A 21,565-nucleotide genomic window follows, 5' to 3' on the forward strand; every position below is an offset into this window, starting at 1 on the left:
TATCCATTATTGATATGGTTCTCACTTTATTGGGAAGTCAACCAATGTATCCAATTTATCTCTCATGTATCTGCTATAAGAAAAACGTTTTAGATGCACCACTAGTACTGGCGGTAGTGACCACAAATCTAGTTTCTTGGTAGCTTGCTGATGTTCTTTACAGTTTGGGCAATACCTAGAGATACAAAAAATATTGTTAAAGACTTATTTTACAATTAAGTAAAGTTTGTGGCAAGAAAAATATGAAGATTAACTTTTCTTACTATGCTTAATTAAATGCTTGTTACAAATTAAAACCTCAAAAATATAATTTCTCTGTTTCCCCTGAAACTTGTGGATATACTATCAGTCCTACTATGCAAATAGTAAAAAACTATTATTGTTCAAATACAGATCCTCTTTTTCCTTCTAGGGGGCTTTACTACTGCTCTTGGGCAAGAAATGAAGGAGGGAGGGATCTGTCTGCCTAACTTAACATGAGGTGCTTTCCATCTGCAACCCAGATGTGAGTGGGTTAGCTGGTGGGAGTAAGAAGGGCAGGGGCCAGGTTGGTTACGTGAGGAGAAATAAAGGAATTGCCTGAGAGACAGGTACTGAATGCTAGCCAGAAGAGCCAGATCTTAGGTTGTGTTTATCTCACAAAGTTTTGTGATTTTGCTTTCCAGAGATACAATATGTCTGATATTATATGTTTCAGAACTTGTTTCTTTGTCATCTTTGCTGTCCAAGGAATGTACAGTAGTGGCCAAAATTGTGGAAACCTTTTGGGAAAAGTGTATTTTTAGTTTAGTTTAGTTTATTTGATTTGTATACCGCCCTACTCCTGAAGGACTCAGGGCGGTGAACAGCCAACAATAAAATACATAGATACAAAAAATTTAAAAACCAGATAAAATCAAATTAAATCATTTTGGCCCAGACAGATTAAAACACCCCAATAATTTAAAAACAGATTAAAATTTACATATTTAAAAAAGGGAAGAGATTAGGCCAAGCCCGCCTGATGGAATAAAAAGGTCTTCACAGCACGGCGGAAGGTGCGCAGATCTGGGATCCTCCGTATCTCCGGGGGGAGCTCATTCCAGATGGTAGGTGCCCCCACAGAGAAGGCTCTCCCCCTAGGGGCCGCCAGTCGACACTGTTTGGCTGACGGCACCCGGAGGAGTCCCTCTCTATGAGGGCGTACTGGCCGGTGGGAGGCTATTGGTGGTAGTAGGCGGTCCCGTAGATAACCAGGTCCTAAGCCATGGAGCGCTTTAAAGGTGGTAACCAAAACCTTGAAGCGCACCCAGAAGACCACCGGGAGCCAGTGCAGCTCGCGCAGGAGAGGTGTTACATGGGAGCGCCATGTCGCTCCTATTACCACCCGCGCGGCCGCACTCTGCGCCAGTTGGAGCCTCCGGGTGCTCCTCAAGGGGAGCCCCATGTAGAGAGCATTGCAATAGTCCAGGCGGGAGGTGACGAGGGCATGAGTGACCGTGCGTAACGAGTCCCGATCCAGAAAGGGACGCAACTGGCGAATCAGGCGAACCTGATGAAAAATCCTTCCCGTCACGGCCGTCAAGTGCTCTTCTAAAGACAGCCGTGAATCCAGGAGGAAGCCCAAGTTGCGAGCCCTCTCCATGGGGGCCACTGACTTGCCCCCAATAGTCAGTGATGGCGTCAACTGACTATATCGGGACGTCGGAAACCACAGCCACTCGGTCTTGGATGGGTTGAGCCTGAGCCTGTTCCTCCCCATCCAGATCCGTACGGCCTCCAGGCACCGGGACATCACTTCAAGGGCATTGTTGGGGTGATCCGGGGTGGAGATGTACAGCTGGGTGTCGTCAGCGTACTGATGGTACTCCACCCCGAAACCACGGATGATCTCGCCCAGCGGCTTCACATAAATGTTGAACAGGAGAGGCGAGAGGACCGACCCTTGCGGCACCCCACATATGAGGGGCCTCGGGGTCGACCTCTGTCCCCCTGTCAACACAGACTGCGACCGGTCAGAGAGAAAGGAGGAGAACCACCGCAACACAGTGCCTCCCACCCCTAACTCTTCCAACCGGTGCAGCATGATACCATGGTCGACGGTATCAAAAACCGCTGAGAGGTCTAACAGGACCAGGACAGAGGAGCACCCCCTGTCCCGAGCCCTCCAGAGATCATCAACCAACGCGACCAATGCCGTTTCCGTGCTGTACCCGGGCCTGAAGCCCGACTGGAACGGATCCAGATATGTCGTTTCATCCAGGTGCTGGGGGAGCTGTTGCGCAACCACACTCTCAACAACCTTCGCCACAAAACGAAGGTTGGAGACCGGACGATAATTTACCAACATTGCCGGGTCCAGGGAAGGCATCTTGAGGAGAGGCCTCACCACCGCCTCTTTCAAGGCGGCAGGAAAGACACCCTCACCCAACGAAGCATTTATAATCCCCTGGAACCAGCCTCGTGTCACCTCCCGAGAAGCCAGCACTAACCAGGAGGGACACGGGTCCAATAAACAAGTCGTCGCATTCAGTCTACCCAGAATCCTGTCCACGTCCTCAGGGGTCACAGGATCAAACTCATCCCAGATAACACTCTCAAGACCTGCCCCAGTCCCTCCCCCTGAGACTACCCAGTCGGAGTCCAGATCTTCCCAAATCTGAGTGATTTTGTCATACAGATACTGAACAAAATCCTCGGCTCTACCCTCCAAGGGGTCCTCCCGCGCTTCCTGGTGGAGCAGGGAGCGGGTCACCCTAAACAGGGCGGCCGGGCAATTATCTGATGATGCAATAAGAGCAGCAAAATAGCTACATTTCGCTGCTTTTATCGCCACTAGGTAATTCCTAATATGAGATCTTACCAGTGTCCGGTCAGATTCAGAAAGACTGGCCCTCCAACTACTCTCTAGGCGTCTTTTCCGGTGCTTCAACTCCCTCAGCTCCTCAGTGAACCAAGGAGCTAAATGAGATTGGCGCCGGGTCAGAGGCCGCAAAGGCACGACCCGGTCCAGAGCTCCAGCGGCTGCCCTATCCCAGGCGGCCACTAGGTCTCCAGTTGAGGCGTGTGCCAGAGCCTCAGGGAATGGCCCAAGCTCCATCTGGAACTTGTCAGGTTCCATCAGGCGCCTGGGGCGGAACCATCTTACCGGCTCCGCCTCCCTGCAGCGGGGTGTAGCGGTTCGAAGGTCGAGACGAAGGAGAGAGTGATCAGACCATGACAAGGGCTTGGTGACTATATCCCCTATCTCGAGATCACTCAACCACTGTCCAGAGACAAAAACCAGATCCAGCGTGTTTCCCCCCGTGTGGGTAGGGCCATGAATTAACTGGGTCAGGTCCATGGCTGTCATGGAAGCCATGAACTCCCGAGCCACCTCAGATGCCTCACCGACGGACGGCAAGTTGAAATCCCCCATGACCATAAGCCTAGGGGTCTCAACCGCCACCGCGGCGATGACGCTGAGTAGCTCGGGCAGGGCTGCTGCCACATTGCAGGGAGCCAGGTACGTGATCAGCAAACCCATCTGAACCCCCTGACCCCATTTCACAAGGAGGGATTCACAGCCGGCCGTCTGAGGAACAGTGGCCTCCCTCGGTCTCAGACCTTCGTTAATAATAACCGCTACCCCCCTGCCCCTACCCTGCAACCTCGGCTGATGGAATGCGCGGAAACCTGGTGGGCACATTTCAACGAGAGGGACCCCCCCTCTTGGCCCAACCAGGTTTCCGTAATACCTGGCAGGTCCGCTCCCCCCTCCTGAACAAGATCACAAATGATGGGGGCTTTATTTACTACAGACCTGGCATTGCATAACATCAGACGGAGGCCAGGGCCCTGAGGATCTGCGCCACCTGGAGAACGAGTGGAGCTTTGGGGGCTGGAGCGCGCCACTGCTCGAAGACAGCGGGCACGCGCTCCCCTAACACGATATGGCCCCCTGCTCCCGCCATATCTACCCCTCCCACCCACAGTACTGATGGTAAAAACTTTATCTGGATGAACTTTAGCCCCCCCCTTGACCCCGGGCCCCCCACCCCCCCCTGCCGTGCTCCACAGCCATACCTGGCCCTCCCCTTAGTGGGTTATCCCCCATACCCACGGCCTTACTTCTGATCCAACCCTCCCCCCCCGGAACCCCTTAAGACATTCGTTAAAACTTTATATAAAAAACCCCTCAACCCCCTCTTCGCGACATGCCACCTCTCTGGGTTCCAAAGCCCTTCATCGAGGTAGGCCTTCGATAATGTAGAAGGCCAGGCTTGCGAGAGGGGGGAGTCTCGCAAGGCAAAGAGCTCAGCCGGTGAATACATTCCTGCAAGTCCGCCTGGGGAAATGGAATAAGGCTAAGGATTCAATGATGGTACATTTAAAGGTCCAGGAGAGACAGTTCACCATTTTGGCGCGGATCAAAACCGGGACTCCACTGTCCTCTCACAGCAGTGGAGAGGAGTCTCAAGCCGATGCCCCGAAAAGCAATGACCAAGCCACCCTTTCACGGCGGCTGATATCGACAGGTCTAATTCAGTGGCAATAACAGCAAGGTGACTCCCTCGGTGACCACACCCAGGCTTAAGCCTCTCCTCACAGCAAGGCATTATAAATGTGACTGGGACTGATGATATAGCCGGAAACCGGGGGTCAATTATAGTCAGGTCAGGTCAAGGGTCCAATAAGTCCAATGCAGTCCAGTGCCGGTGCAGATAAGGTCCAGGTCAAATGGCCACAGCCCCAACCATGCCCATAACCAGGCCGCGGCGGGGAGGGGAAAATGGATACAGGCCAGGGGGAGGCAGGTCAGTCACCCAACTTTGCCAAACCCCCAGTCTCCATTAGGTCTTCTAATCCCCTTTAAGTCCCCGGTCTTCAGGGGTCTTCAGGAGTCAGCAACCGGTCAGACTGCGTTCTTCCCTTCCTCCCCTCTGCAGTAAATAAGCGACCCTGGTAGAAAGGTCTAAAGTTGGTCTGAAAACAGCCAGGGTAGCGCCGTTCCACCCAGCACCGCCCCAGCGGCCGTCGTCTCATCCCCAGCTGCCGCCGCGGCCGCTGACAGCTGGGAACCATGTTGGGGTGCTTTTCCGGGGGGGGGTCCAGCGACGCTCCAACGAGCCACTGTCTCCCCACACCCCTCCCTGCTCCGGCCGCCGCTGGGGGGGCGCCAAGGCAACCCAGCGTCGCCCCGACCCTGTTCCAGCCTCCTGTTCACCGCCACCATAGCCTCGCGGCGTTTTTCGGCTCCAGCCGCCCACGCCGATCGTCCAGGGGAGCTCAAAAGCTCGCAACAGGCCGCCCACACATTCCTCTTGCTGGGCCGGGACCAACATCTGATATTCGGCCCCCCGAGAGTCCTCAGCAGGCCCTACTTCTCCCCCGAGGCATCGGAGCTTCGCCTACAAGCCGCCATCTTCGCGCATGCTCAGAAGCAGATTTTTGAGGTTTGATGGCTAATAACACCACTTTTGGGGGGAGTTTCAAGATAATCATATTCCACTGCTGGAATGGCCTGGGGATAGCCCAGACCTTTACCCAATTGAAAATCTATGGAGCCGACTAAAGAAACTTGTTAGTCAGAAGCGACCCAGCAATAAAACTCAGTTAATAGAAGCAATCATTCAATCTTGGCTTCACATTATAACAGCTGCAGAACTAAAAGACTTGGTTCACTCCATGGGAAGACGTTGTAGGCTGTAATTCATGCTAAGAATTACCCAACTAAGTATTAACTGACGTGATAATTTTTGTATATCTTGTTTTTTCTATGGTGATAATTTTTGTATATCTCATTTTTTCTACGTTTCACTTTTCTTCTTTATACTGTAACTAATATTCCAATAGCAAATCCTTCATAAAAATTACTGCATTACATTCTTGATTAAATTATCTTTCCATTGCAATATAATTTTATGGTACTCCTCCAAAAAAAAGTGATGTTATTAGCTAGTTTTAGAAAATACACTTTTCCCAAAAGATTTCCACAATTTTGGCCACTACTGTATCTCAGAGTCTTCTCCAATATCATAGCTCAAGTGAGTCAATTTTCCTCTTGTCTAGTTTTTCCACTGTCTTATTCCAGCAATTGTAGCTAGCTGTGGGAATAGTGTTGATTACAGATAGTCCTCAACTTATGTTCACAATTTGGACCAGAATCTCAAATGTTGAGTGGTCATTAAGCAAGATATCACATGGCTGGTTCACTCAATGAACACAATCCCTGCATTCCTGATTACAGTTGTTAAGCAATCTCATGGGTTGTTAAGCAAATAAAGTCCCAGTGTAGGAATGCCTCAGGAGTGTAAGAGAGACTGGCACAGGCTATGTGCAAGTTGTGGGGATGCTGCAGTGTTATGTGAGTGCAGGAAGGCAGGGGAAAAAAGCCAGTCATTCCTGGAATAGCCCTAGGCTGATCCAGCAGTGCAGCAAAAAGGTTCTGTGCCCTGGGAAGTGCCAAATGCTCAAGAAGCTCCCAGAGCATGGTGTGAAGCAGTGCCTGTCCCCCTATGAAGGGCAAAATACCAGGGAAGCCCCAGCTGCCCCAGCCCAGCCTTACTTCAGGGCAGGAAGGAGAAGGCAGAAAGCAGGCAGGCCTCAGGGATGTGGCAGCCATTAAAACCACTCCAATATGACCTTTTCCCCACGTATGGTGATGGCAACTGAAATACTCTTGCCAGCAACTTCTCTCATAGACAGTGTGGCAGCACTTGCACCAGCCTTTCCCAGTGCCCAACTTCGGAGTGGGTTTTGCCCCCACATGCATTAGCCCCGATGATTGGGGTCCTACTGAGCGGGGGATGGGCATAGATTAGGGTAGATAGATAAGTCGGGAAATTGCATTTGATGTTTTTAACATCAATTGTTAATTTGATATTTCAATTCATCAGAGTGGTCATGAGCTTGATCTTTCTGATAGTTAAGAAGCGGCCAAATCTATCACTTTCTTCTTTAATCTTTTTTGATCAGATATTTCAGATATGTCATCAGCATATCAAAATTGTTGATGTTTTTTGAAAGTGCCACAACTCCTTCTGAAGCCAACCTGAATAACTGTTAATGGTTGGCACCAGATATTATATTATCTTAAGGGGAGTCTTGCTAGCATAATTGTGCAGTAATTGGAGCATTCCTATTCCAAAATGATATACTACCATCTATGATCGCATGATTACTTTCATTTATAATTATAATTAGATTTTATACATATTTTATTATTTTATACACACACACACTGAGAGACATATTGTTTTGAATTTTATTATGATAAAAACAGTGGTAGCTTATAGCCTCATATACAAATGCTTTCATTACTGTCATTGCGGGAGGACCAGATAACTCATTTGGAGATCCCACAACAAGCGACAGCTATGTGCATACACCCATGTGGATAAATATCTGTCATTTAAGTTACAGAGTAGTATTTGGAGCCACTAAAGTTTACAGATAAAATGTCCTGTATTAGTGTACAGATACATTGGCATGGGATTCATAGGATAAGCATATGTTGATATGTTTTGCAACCTCCTCTCTACAAGTTACTGCAATAAATAGTCCCCTCTTTGACCTAATTTATTACTGCCAATACGTTAATTTCTAGTGTGGTAGAATTATAAATCTGGAATTTTTTTCTACACAAGTTAATAAAAAAGAGAAAAAGGAAGTGAGTTGTGTACAGTTCTATATAACAATTACTTTTCAGTAAATATAGGTCTGGTTAAATAACTATAGCTCTTGCAGTTTAGAAAAAGGGTGACTCTTTAGGAAGCTATTGACATGTACTGTAAACACATCCACACACCATATCTGAAACATCTCTGCTCTTTGGAACAAAACACCACATACATTATTCTATAATATATCTAAGCTTAGAAACTATTAGTAAACTATCAGAAAAGTGAAAAGTAAATTCCATAATGTGAGAAATCATTTCAGTATAGAAATTTCAGTAAATTTTGCTCTTACCATGGATCTTCAGCACCCAACTTTTCCTTAGTTGTAAATAATTCAATGCAATCTTTTAACTTCACAAATGGTTTTTTTGGAGGTCTATATTCCACACTTTCATGTTTTTCAAAATCCTAAAGAGAAGTATTTCTTGAGTTAAAAGAACAAATGAAACAAAATTCATTTTAGTGATTTTTGTCTTTCTGTTAAAAAAAAAAAAGAGGGGGTGGGGGCTATATGCTTACTAACATGGAAAAATATGCCAAATTGGAAAGTAGAACTTTGATAGTTTTAATCTATTTGGAAGTCTTTGAAAAAAAGACATTATCCATGAGTGAAAGTGTTATTTTGCCATGTTCCAGTTTCATCTAATTTTGTGGAGGGAAATTTGGATAAATTATGAAATGGGATGAAAGGAGGAAAACTCCATTCATTTTATACCATTTCTTCAGGAAGGGAGTTTATCATGACAGCAAAGCATGCAGATGATTTTTTTTATGTTAAACCCAAGACTGATCAAGCAGACTTTCATTTGTTTCTCAGGTGATCTCTTCTACATCTTGGCCCAGGGAAAATGAATCTGATTTGAAAACAGCAACTATTCTACTGGTATACTCTTCGATAAAACATTTCATTTTTAAAAATTTGACAGTCAGCTGACAGTAGACACTGTCCTTCCTTCCTGAATGTATCCAATTTTTACAATAAAGTAGTTTTCTTCCATGATAAACTGACTATACATAATTTGGAAGGATCAAATGGATTACTCTAATTTACCATTTTCAAACAAAGTGGTAAATATTTAAGTAGTGAAACAACTTTTTTCTCTTTATTAAATATCACGTACCTCAGCAGCATTTTCATCAAAGTATCTCTTCTTGAATTCAGGATCCCAATCCAAAGCCAAGAAAGATCTTTCTAAAAGGAAAAAGATAACACAACAGTGTTGGTGAACGTTTTCAGCACTGAGTGCCGAAATGGGAGAGTGTGTGTTGGTGCACGCGTATGCTGGAAGCCAGAAAAGCAGCCGCCTGGTGCGCATGTGTGCGCCAGGCAGCTGCTCTTCCGGTTTCTGGCACGCGCATACACACAGGCCAGCTGGCCTTTCAGTTTCTGGCACGCATATGTTCATGAAGACCAGCTGGCCAGTGCGCCGGAATACAGAAGAGCAACGGGCGATGGCTCGCATGCCCAGAGATGGCTCTGCATGCCACCTCTGGCACGCGTGTCATAGGTTCGCCATCACGGTAATACAAGAATTTGAAATTATGCATTAATTTCAATTAAGGAAAGATTACACTTCCGATTATTAATATATATTAAATTACAACTCTGAACTTTAGAAAATCATAACCATATCTATTTAATTTCCACTTTTAAATAAAAAATATATGAATTTTATTTTGCAGTGCCATGGAAATCAACTACCAAAAGTTATTATAATTTTATATTAAAAAGTGCCCAAATGAGGGGTACATGATAATAATTTTTTTTTTTTGAACACACACATATAAAACATGTTTTAGCATCTTGCTCGGTTGAAATACAGATGGGTCTTAAGGACGAATAAGGCAAGACTGGTGTGCCTTCTTCCTCTTTCTCCACTCTCTAAGCTGTCTGTTGATATTTTGAGTATCTTTCTTCCACCTTCCCCACCAGCGTGCTTATGTTGTTCCCACTTATCTCACCCCACCACAAATAATCTGCTTGGAATATATGTTTCAGTCCAGATATGGATCATCTGGCATGGGCTGTTCTGTGCACTATTGTGAGGAAGGTTGCAAAGGCTTGATGACAACTACAGAGAAATCAAGAAGTGGCAGCCTTGGGCACAGATATGATGGTTAACTTGTGGTGGGACTTAGACAGTGGAACTGTAAGAATCCATTTATTTTTGGACCATTCAGCAACTTTTGATACCATCAATCAAAATATCCTTTGGGACTGTCTTTGAGGAGCCACTGTATTATGATAATTTTCCTACTTTTTGAATGGGGTGTGTGTTAGCTGGTGACTATTGCAGTGAAGAAATATGGCCGACAAGGGCTCCATTATGGACTGCCCTATTCTATTTTTTTTTTATTGAAAAAGTTTTCAAATACAAATTTCCCCCCCCTTTTTTCCCCTCCCCCTCCCCCTCCCTAACCCCCCCTCCCCACCCATCCCCCCCTGTGACTTCTTCGTAACAAAAAACCTAATTCATAACAGATTACTTACTCCCTCCTCTAAATACTGACCTTTACTTACTAAAAATATTATTAATATTATAACATCCCCCTTTATCCATACATTACAAGAAAGAAAGAAAAAAAAAAGACATTATACTATAACATTGTAAAATAACTTCTAATTTAGCATAATAGTATTATAACTCCCAATTTGACAATAATCTGCCCTTTTTTTTTCTTCTCCCAAACTTATATCTATATATTATTACAACAAATCAAAACCACCTTCCGCTTTAAAACTATACAATAAATCCTACTTTAACATTTAATCTTCTGTATGTATTACTATAACATTTCAAAGCGGCCTTCCCCATAAAATCTAATTTAACATTTATTCCACTCTATCCATTTCCTCCACTCCCCTAAATATATCACTTAAAAATCCCTTTTCTTAAACTAATCAATCTGCAACCTAGCTTATTCACCCACTGTCCTGCAAAATTACCATACACAACAATTCTTAATATCTTTGATTCACTGCCCACGCTACTTAAAAATATATGTATATATATTCCATTATATCTAAATAAAAAAGAAAAGACAATGACTTTAAATTTATAGTCCATATAATATCTTCTTGAAAGTCTTTCCACTGGATTGTTAGGACCATCATCCATAATAGGGTAACATAGCTTGCTGATGCAACAGTTTATTCAAAATCTTCAATCATATCCGCCCCCATCAGTAGTAAATATCCTCTTATATGTATAAAAGTAAAAACAACCACCCGAGTGGCATTATAATTATATTCCATATAGTAATAATTGTGGCTTTCATCAGGATTATTGATTCTCATCATCGTAGTGGGTAACAACCTGATCTTCTGCTTGCCCCCGCATAATTCTCTTGCCTTATGATTCAAGATAATTATAATATATTTATCAGCACAAAAAAGGAATTCCAAAGTTGATAATTCAAATCCATCAGTTTAAGGCTCTTTTCACATCCCAAAATTACGGCAATGCAGAGATCTGTCACTATCCTCAGGATAATATTGACCAATACGTCGCCTCCTCTATATTTTCACATACTCATTCATTTTTTAAAGTCACTGGCTTCACTGTTGCTTGACTTAGAAATTTCTATTTTGATGCAATCTATTTCTTTTTTTCCTTTCTTTTTGTGGGTTTGATTTCGATCCTGTTTTCCTTTCTACAGATTGTGTATCAACTAATCGGTTTTCATTCTGCTTTGTAGATTGGTCTTGTTGGTTTTGTTTTTGTGTCTCATGTTTCTTTTTTATCCCTTGTATATCCCCTAATTGATTTCCATGCTTGTCCTTGACTTGATAAGTCATCACATTAAAGTCAGATGCCACTTCTCTCAAATTTGTAGATAATCCAGCTGGGGTATCCGAAAAATCAAAAGGCAATTTATCTGGTACAGTCTCTGCAATTCGATATTTTCCCTTTGTTTCCAGCTCCTTCTGCTTATCCTGTATTATACCTGAAGATGTTAAGTTCATTTTCAACCTATTTTGATAAAATTCTTCCGCTCTTTCAACAGTATTTAGCTGGTATCTTTCTCCTTGATATCTCAATATGATACCAATTGGGGCGTCCCACCTAAATGGGATATTTCTCTTTTTTAACTCAGCCACCAGAAAACCAAATTTCTTCCTTTCCGTTAATATCTTAGGTGGGAGTTCTTTGTAAATCCAAATCTTTCTTCCATACAATTGCAAATTAGAATTGAAGGAATTTTGCACAATATTATTCCTAATTTCTTTATCTGTAAAATAAATCACCACATCTCTAGGCAGTTGCCTTTGCTTGGCAATCCAGGAATTTATTCTGTAAACTCTGTCAATCCTACAAAACACGTCCTCAGGTTGAACCTTTAAAATCCCAGCTAGAATTTCAGAAGATATTTTCCTTAAATCATCTCTGTTATTTTCCTGCAAACCTCTCAGTCTTATCGCATATTCTGTAAAATTATATTGTACCATTAGAACTTCTCTTTCAATCCTCTGTTGCAGATTTTCTACGTTACCAGACTTTTGATCAGCCTCCATTTTAGGTTTTTCTTCTGAGCTATTATCCTGAGTGTTTATCAAATCATTTTCAATTTTTTGGATTCTATTGTCCAATTTATCTTGAGTTTCTTCCATTTTAGACTCTAGTAAATTAATATTTGTATCCAACTGTATCATAAATTCTGAAAAACCATTAACCACTTTTAAAATTTTTCGCTCCAAAAAATCAAACTTAGATTTCACCATTTCTTTAATTTCCTGCTTAAATTTTTCAAGATGCTGATTCACAATCTCATCCCTTCTTTCAATCTCCTCCAAGAGAAATTCTATTATATTGAAATCAGGTTTCTGAGACTGGAGAGTTAAAACTTGTTCCTTTAAATTGTTAGTGGGGGAATCCCCCCCCCCACTACTTGTTTGTCTGACTTTATAAGTCTCAGTGCCATGTTTCCGCCCAGGCAAGCTTTGTTAAAAGAAAAAAAAAAACAAGAAAAAAGACTTCTTTCCAATCAAGAACAATGTCAAGTCTCCAGGGAGAAAAAAGAGAGAAAAAAACACAGGAGCGAAGTTTTGTCTGCAAATGTAGCCAGTGGTATTTATTCCGCTACATTGTAATAATAGAAAACGGAAGGACTTTCCCTTTCAGCCTCTTCTCCAGCCGCGGCAGACGCCATTTTAAAAAGCTTTTTTTTTTTCCCCTTTCCTTTCCTCTTCTCTCTTAAGAATTTTTTTTTAAAAATAAGTAAAATACTTGCGATTCAGTATTACAGGTCCAGCTCACATTTTCTTTGAATAATCTGTTAAATTCGCAGGCTTGCTTTTGACGCCTGGCTCTGCATTAGCAGAGGTCTCCCAAAGCCCGGAGCAGCGGCTGGGGATATGGGGCATCTCATCCGCTCCGTCCCAAAAGTAAAAGAAAAACTTTTGGGACTATGCAGAGAGTTCTACCCACCCCTGCCGGCTCTATCTCCGTTTCCTCATGGAAACGGAGTTTTTTCGAGCCGCCATTCTGCTGTGAAGGCGGCTCTAACAGGCAATGGAAGCTGACGATCCCGAAGGAACATCTGGCGGCGGCCAGCAGCAAACCGGAAGTCGACTGCCCTATTCTATTTAACACCTATATCAAGCCATTCAAAAAAAGCCATCCCATAGTTCAAGGTGAGGTATCATCTATATACATGTTATAGTTATCTGCATATCTCTACTTTGGGGCAAATGAAGCAAAAGGCACAAATCTTGACCCAATGTCTGGAGGCTGTAAATTTGGTCTAGTTGTTATGGCACAAAGCTAGAAAGCAAAAGACCTTGAGTTCAAGTCCCACCTTAGCCATAAAATCCAGGCAGGTGACCTTGGGCCAGTCACTCTCTCTCAGTCTAACTCACCTTACAGGGTTGTTGTTGTGGGGAAAATAGGAGGAGGAAGTTATGTTGGGTATGTTGCGGCCTTAGATTATTTGTAAAAATAATAAAAGGCGACATATAAACAAACAAATAAATTTTAAAAAGACTAGATGTGGGGAAATAGGCTTAGACTCAACCCAACCAAAATGGAATGGGTTATTCATTAAGACATTTTCTGAATCTTGACTCCTAATACAGTATGTTCCTCTGTGGATAGCACCCTCTTAATTTGGGAAATTGGATACCAAGGTCTTTGACAACTTGCAACTGTAATCTTACTAAGAACGGGTGTGTGTGGGGTGTGTACTTTAAATAGCCATTCAGGCGTCATCTTCCACTGGGTCACTGTGATTTGTTTTGCAGGGAGCTCAACTTGAACACCACCCAGAAACTTCAGCTGGTGCAAATGGCTCTCTCTTTATAAATCACCTTACTAGCACTATAATAATCATCTGTTGTTGTACCTGTAAAGTCTACTAAGTTCACTACTACTAGATAAAAGTAGAAAAATGTGGATTAGACAGCATCACCACCAGATGGATTTGTAACTGGCTGACCAACTGCATTCAACGTGTAGTCCTCAATGGAACTGCATCTATATGGAGTGGGGTATGCAGTGGGGTATCCCAAGGCTCTGTTTTAGGCCCAGTACTCTTCAAGATCTTCATCAATGACTTGGATGAGGGGATAGATGGGTAACTCATCAAATTTGCAGATGACACCAAAATGGCAGGAATAGCCAACACTCCAGAAGATAGGCTTAAGATACAGAAGGATCTTGACATACTTGAACATTGGGTGCTATCTAACAAAATGAAATTCAATGGTGAAAAAACTAAGGTTCTACATTTAGGCAATAAAAACCAAATGTGCAGGTACAGTATATGTGGTACCTTGCCCAACAGTAGTAACTGTGAGAGGGATCTTGGAGTCCTAGTGGACAATCATTTAAATATGAGCCAACAGTGTGCAGCAGCTGCCAAAAAAGCCAATACAGTTCTAGGCTGCATAAACAGAGGGATACAATCAAGATCACGTGGAGTGCAGAGAAAAGCAACAAAGATGATTAGGGGACTGGAGGCTAAAACATATGAAGAATGGTTGCAGGAACTGGGTATGTCTAGTTTAATGAAACGAAGGACTAGGGGAGACATGATAGCAGTGTTCCAATATCTCAGGGACTGCCACAAAGAAGAGGGCGTCAAGCTATTCTCCAAAGCACCCGAGGGTAGGACAAGAAGCAATGGGTGGAAACTAATGAAGGAGAGAACCAACTTAGAACTAAGGAAAAATTTCCTGACAGTTAGAACAATTAATCAGTGGAATAACTTGCCTCCAGAAGTTGTGAATGCTCCAAAACTGGAAGTTTTTAAGATGCTGGATAACCATTTGTGTGAAGTGGTGTAGGGTTTCCTGTCTAAACAGTGGGTTGGGCTAGAAGACCTCCAAGGTCACTCCAACTCTGTTATTCTATTCTATTTCCAATTTGTTCTCTATATGAATCAACAGAAAAGGTGTGCTGAAGGTCCCACCTACTAAGAATTACAAAAGGAAAGAATCTGAAAGCAAACTTTTTCTGTGTGGATTCCCATTTTCACAAAAAGTGCTTGAGGGAAATGTGTCTCTAACTCTTAGCACTGCCTAGAACATTTTATAAAAATATGGCTATCCTGGGAGGCCTTTTGGATAGGATTGTGAGGATTTGCTATCTTTAGGAGATGAACCTTTTATTAATACCATACTTTTCAGAGTATAAGACACACATTTTCTCCCCCTAAAAGTGGGTGAAAATTGTGGTGCGCCTTATACACCGAATGTTGCCGAAGCCCCACCCACCCACCGGCCCCCACCCTTTGGCTGTTTTTGGCCTCCATCGCATTTCTGGCCTCTACTTGTTGCATTTTTGGCCGGTTCAAGGTAGTGGGGATCGGCAGCAGTGAATGGGCCGCGGCAAATGGGCCGCACCGAACGGGCCATGCTGAATGGGCTGCGGTGAATGGCAGCAAATGGGCCACGCCAAATGGGCCACACTGAACGGGCCACAGCGGCGGTGAACGGGTGGCAGTGAATGGGCCTCACTGAACAGGCCATGGCAGTGGCGAACAAGTCACAGCGAACAGGCCATGGTAAATGGGCCACGGCAAATGGGGGGCGGCGAATGGGCAAAGGAAGATTTTTTTTCTTGTTTTCCTCCCCAAAAAAGGTAAGTACGTTTTATATTCTGGTGCGTCTTATAATCCGAAAAATATGGTATATAATTTTTAGGTTTTACTATAATTTGTATGTTTTATTGTTTTGTGGTATCTTTGTTTCCACTTGTTTTTGTACACTGCTTGAAGTTTTTCAGGACCATTGAAGTATAAATTTGAGTAAAATAAAAAACATGAGAGAGAAACAAAACATGACAGCTATTCAGATACCCACAAATGACTAATAGCAATTGGTGAATGAAGAAAGAATCGTTTGTTTTGATTACATGGTTTAAGCAGCAGTCTATTTCATATCTACTGAAAAAGCAATGGACATATATATATGTAGGGGAGGAAAAGATGCATAGAACGTAATAATTACTGCAAAAAACCTGGATGGGGAGAAACAGGCTGCGGCTCAACCTTGCCAAGACCGAGTGGCTGTGGGTACTGGCATCTCGGCTCGAACAAGATATTCCATCTCTGGCTATAGGGGGTGAAGTGTTACCCCCTGTAGACAGGGCGCATAACCTGGGCATCCTCTTGGATTCATTGTTAAATTTGGAAGATCATGTTATCACCGTGACCAGGGGGGCATTTGCTCAGGTGCGCCTGGTACGCCAGTTGCGCCCTTATTTGTACCAAGATGCCCTACTCACAGTCACTCATGCGCTCGTCACCTCCCATATTGACTACTGCAATGCTCTCTACATGGGGCTGCCCTTGAAGACCACTCGGAGGCTTCAGCTGGTGCAGAATGCGGCCGCGCGGGTAGTGATTACACCTCTCCTGCGCGACCTGCATTGGTTGCCGGTTGCCCTCCGGGTGAGAGTCAAGGTGCTGGTGATCACCTATAAAGCCCTACATGGCTTAGGCCCGGAATATTTGGTGGACCATCTGCAGCCAGCAACAGCTTCCCATCGCCTGGTGCGCTCTCACAGGGAGGGCCTACTCAGGGTGCCGTCGGCCAGACAATGTCGGATGGCGACCCCCAGGGAGAGAGCTGTCTCTGCAGGCGCACCCAACCTTTGGAATCAACTCCCTCTGGAGCTCCGGGTGGCCCCCGACCTTCGCTCCTTCCGCCGTGGGCTGAAAACGTGGCTATTCCATCTAGCCACCCTAGACTGATGGGGTTTTTAATAGAATTTAATGGGGTTTTATTGGATTTTTTGTCAATTTTATCATGGACTTTGTTTTTAATGGTCTGTTTGTTTTTGTTTATTGTTGTGAGCCGCCCTGAGTCCTGCGGAGATAGGGTGGCATATAAGTCCAATTAAATAAATAAAATAAATAAATAAAAAAAGTTTGAAAGACATTTTACAATGTGTATATAGAAAAAAAAATAGAAGTGAAGAAGAGACATCAAATAGAGTAAGGAAGATTTAAAGTTTAAAGGGGCAGAAAATGAGAAAAAAATTGATGAAAATAAAAAAAATATTTATTTTTCATATTTAGGGATTGCCCATTTTCCTCACAGAGGGATTCTGAGCAGTGTATAAATAAAATATTAAAAGCATAAAAACAGTATACAAAATTTATAAAAGGCAAGGAATGTTAAACAATTAATTAAAAGGCAGGGGAAGGATTTCAGGCACTAACTAGTCCCATGGCTGCATGCTTCTCTGTGTGTCTCAAGCAGGCATCAGAGCCATGTTTACACGCTTTTCTGAAAGGTCAGGAGAGTGGGGGCTTATTTCACCTCTGGGGAGAGAATGCTCCATAGAGTGGGGGTAATGGGAAAGAAAATTCTCTACCTGGACCCTGTCAGTTGAAATTGTTTTGAATATAGTTAAAAATATTTAAACAACAGCAGAATAAAGACATTTTAAAAATATTAAATGATTGGGATGAATCTGAAGTGAAAGTGGGCTGTAAGTAGTTTAAGAGATCTGAATGGGAATGATAGTGATACATTGAAATATGGAATTACAACTTACCTACAAATGTTGGAGTCCAAGAAATTATGGGTAAGAAGGAATTCATAAAACTGGGAGAAAACATTGAAAAATAATCTACAGATATATATGATGTATGTGAAAAAATATTAAAACATGGATATGGTTTGTTTATAGAGTTACTTTTAAAGTGTTAAATGGGAATCTGAACAATCTGTCATTTGGAAGAATACAGGGATGGTATTCAGTTACCTTCGCTACCGGTTCGCAAATGTGCTCGCGCATGCCTCCTCTACGCATGCACAGAGCCTTCTGCACATGCGCAGAGGGCCAAAAACGGGACGTGATGACGTCCGGGTGGGCAGGTGGAGCCTCCCGCCACCAGCGCTACTGGATTGTGCGATCCGGATAGAGATGGCTGAATTTCATCATTGGAAGAATGTCATTATTGGTCCTCTATAAAAGTGAAAAATGGTAAGAATAAATACAAAAACTAAAGGGATTTGTTTGTTAAATGTGTCTGGCAAGGTGTAAGGGGAAATTTTGATTGAAAAAATAAAAAAGCCAACAACAAGCAAACTTTGGGAAGTTCATTATGGTTTTATGGTAGGGGATAAACAGTAGTGTGAAAGGTAAGATTTTACATTGCAGCAACATGTTTAATGCTTTTAAAAAATATATATTCTATTTATCATTTTCATTATATACCGTCTTGTGAGGATTTGCCCTAAAAGATGACAAATATTATTTATTCATTGACCAAATGATAATCGTAACATTTACAAAAATCCAATTTATTCCAGTATAAAACTTACCATCTAGTCTAAGTTGTCTGTCATCAAATCGTATATGCCTGGTATCATCTTTGACATAATTAATGTCCGTATTGCCTAAGCTGTTGAACTGGAATGTGAACAATCGTTTTTTGTGCCCTATAAATTGATCCTTGCAGGAATCCTCTGTGCATAATCCATTTTCAGAATCATTATCACCTCCCACAGAATCTTCCGACTGACTGTTTTCATTTTCAGATGGTAGTTCTTGATCCTGGCTAGATTCATCATCTTGTTCATCAGTTTCCATTTCACCTGTGATAGAAGACATAATGATACAGTGAATATCTTTGACTTTTGAATATGTGGATTGTAAAATCAAGGCATAAAACTATCTCTTTCTAATGTAAAATTCTGAAACACAAATTTACAAATTGTTCGTGTTAGAAATTGAAACACATGCATAAAACTAGATTAACAGAACTGTATATGAACTATTCTCATTTAGAAACCAGGACAGGTAAAGCCTACCTGATTTACCTTACATTTGGATGATTTATTAAGCCAAAGGAATATTATTAAGAATAATAAATATGGATTCTAATCAATTAAGATATTTCTTTAAATACTATAGGATTGAGGATATCACTGGCTATTGAAAAGAGGTAAATGATTTAGGACCTCAAATATTTCAGAACAATAAAGGAGAAAACTTAAGAATCTGTGTATATTCTATACTAAACTATTTTAAGCAATTTCCAACTTATTCGACTATATAGGCTAATTACAAAGGACTATTTTAAAAAGAGTAACTGATTCTTTAAAATTTTATTCAATCTTTCTGCTAGGACTTTACATAAATTTCATTAAGTGTTGCCCTTATTACTTTAAGCCCAATAATTATAATTGTATAGCATGTTAATGAAACAAAAATACATATAAATGGCACCATTCTATTAGATGAAAGAGCACTGCTATTACAAAACCATTTTCTTTCACAATTTCTCTATATAAAATACATTTTTTTAAAAGAGAACAGAGCAATCTCATGAGACATGTAAAGTATTAACCTGTTTTAATAACATACTTTTAACACAGTACACACTGTGAATTACAATATACAGTATATGAAATAAGATTTGAGCATATGACAACAAAAAAGTCCCTTATGTTTGTACTTTTTAGCTTCATAAGTATTAGGGAGTGTCCTTTTTCTACATTTATTAGAACGCTAAAAAGGATTATGGATTAAGGATAACTAAGATGCTGAAAGGCAATTGACAAGGCAAAATAAGCTTTAAAGGAAGACAACACAATTTAACATTAGAGCAGTTTTTTAAATTCAAGCCTTACTTGGAGATCCTTCTTCATGAATTCCATTTGGACCATTACCATTGATACTATTGTCCTTGCAGCACTGGAGAGATGCTTCAGTGTCTTCTGTTTCAGCAGAGGTTTTCACATATCGACTGAAATGCACAAATCAATTATTATACCAACCTTCTTGTTATGATACTTTTTTAAAACATTTATATAATGCAATGAAATTAACCATTAAAAACTTTGGAAATCGAGTAGTGCTATATATGTATTTTGTAGTTGTGTTATAGCAGCATTACTTGATAAAAGCATTACTTGATAAAAATTGCTCTGTTTTTATAAGTTTTTTTTTTTTTTTTAATATAATTTTTATTAATATTTTTTTTTTATACACAAATAAAATATAATAACAATTCTGTTTAACATCGGATTCGCAGTGTTTATACATAAATACATGAATAAGTGTCTGGTGTCAGTTATACTATACATTTCTAATTGATTTCTGCACCTTTTGTTTCTTCCTTAATTCTACCATTTATCCATTCGTACCATCTTCCCCACACAGTATCATAATCAGAATTTTCATCGTCATTTATCTCATGAGTTAATTTACTTATCTCTGCACACTCTAATATTTTATTAATTATAAGGTCATCTGGTGGTAGGTCTTTCTTTTTCCAGTATTGAGCATATGCTAGTCTGGCAGCTGTAGTTATGTGTATTAGGAGGTGGACCTTTTCCTTTACGTATCCTTTCTTTACCATTCCCAGGAGAAATATTTCTGGGTTCAGATCAATATCTTCTTTAAGTATGTCTTTCAACCATCTCCAAATTTTGCTCCAAAACCTTTTTGCTTCGGGGCATGTCCACCACGTATGAAAGAAGGTGCCATGACCATGGCCACATTTCCAACAGTTTGGCTGCGCATTGGGGAACATCTTTGCTAATCTTGCAGGTGCCAAATGCCACCTATGAAGCATTTTGTAGTGATTTTCCTTATATGTGGCTGCTCTAGTTAATTTATAATTTTTATTCCAGGCTTCTTCCCATTCATTAAAATTCAAACTGTGTCCAATATTTCTCTCCCATGCTCTCAATTGATTTCTAATTATATCCTCATCTCTGTCTTCCTCTAACAAATAGTTATACAGCTTGGCCAACGCTTTTTTCCCTGGTCCCATCAAAATTTTGTCTAATCCATTATATCCTAATTCTAGGCCATACTCTTCTTTATCTTTCTGATATCTTGATTTTATTTGCAGATAAGTCCACCAATCTAAAGTTATACCTTGGTCTCTCAGGGCTTCATTAGATTTAATATTTCCCCCTCCATCGACAATGTCTTTGTATCTGCACAATTTCTCCATTCCCCACCTGTTGGGGTAAATCATTGCCTCTGCCGTGGAGAGCCAGTTTGGGACTTTTGAATAGTATCTCTGCCTGATTCCCACCCACGTTTGTATTAGGGAGTCTCTAATTTTATGCCTGTGGAAATAGGTTTTCTTTTTATTGTCTTTGTCCCATAGATAAGCATGCCACCCTTTCTGTAGGTCATGTCCTTCTAGCACTAAGGTTCTCTTATTCTCCAGGGTGATCCAATCCTTTATCCATATCAGCTTTGCTGCTCTATAATACATTTCCCAATTTGGAAGTCCAAATCCTCCCACATTCCTTTTTTCTTGTAAAATTTTAAGTGAGATCCTTGATTTTTTTCCCTCCCAAACAAATTCCCTAACGATCTTATTTAATTCTGAGAAAAAATTTTTCTTTAAAATTACTGGTAAATTTTGATATAAAAATAAGATCTTGGGGAGGATGCTCATCTTAATTGCCGCAATTTTGCCAATAAGTGATAATTTGATCTTTTTCC

General features: G+C 41.6%; 1 protein-coding gene across 6 annotated transcripts in view; it reads right to left on the minus strand.

The window, feature by feature from the left end:
• The window catches only part of USP15 (ubiquitin specific peptidase 15), a 73,039-nt gene that overhangs the window by 5,247 nt on the left and 46,227 nt on the right, over positions 1–21,565 (minus strand). For 5 of the 6 annotated variants that reach the window (XM_034402779.3, XM_034402778.3, XM_034402781.3 and 2 more), the window contains 5 exons: positions 19,729–19,844; positions 18,418–18,690; positions 8,762–8,832; positions 7,933–8,048; positions 26–175 (listed from right to left, as the gene is read on the minus strand). In XM_034402779.3, the coding sequence (XP_034258670.2) occupies positions 26–175; positions 7,933–8,048; positions 8,762–8,832; positions 18,418–18,690; positions 19,729–19,844 (726 nt within the window). Of the gene's footprint in view, positions 1–25; positions 176–7,932; positions 8,065–8,761; positions 8,833–18,417; positions 18,691–19,728; positions 19,845–21,565 lie in introns of all 6 variants that reach the window. The other variant, XR_015728974.1, reaches the window with a different exon arrangement.

The sequence above is a fragment of the Pantherophis guttatus genome, chromosome 7 (genome assembly GCF_059756535.1).
Source record: "Pantherophis guttatus breed Tessera chromosome 7, ASM5975653v1, whole genome shotgun sequence".
Classification (NCBI taxonomy): Eukaryota; Metazoa; Chordata; class Lepidosauria; order Squamata; family Colubridae; genus Pantherophis; species Pantherophis guttatus.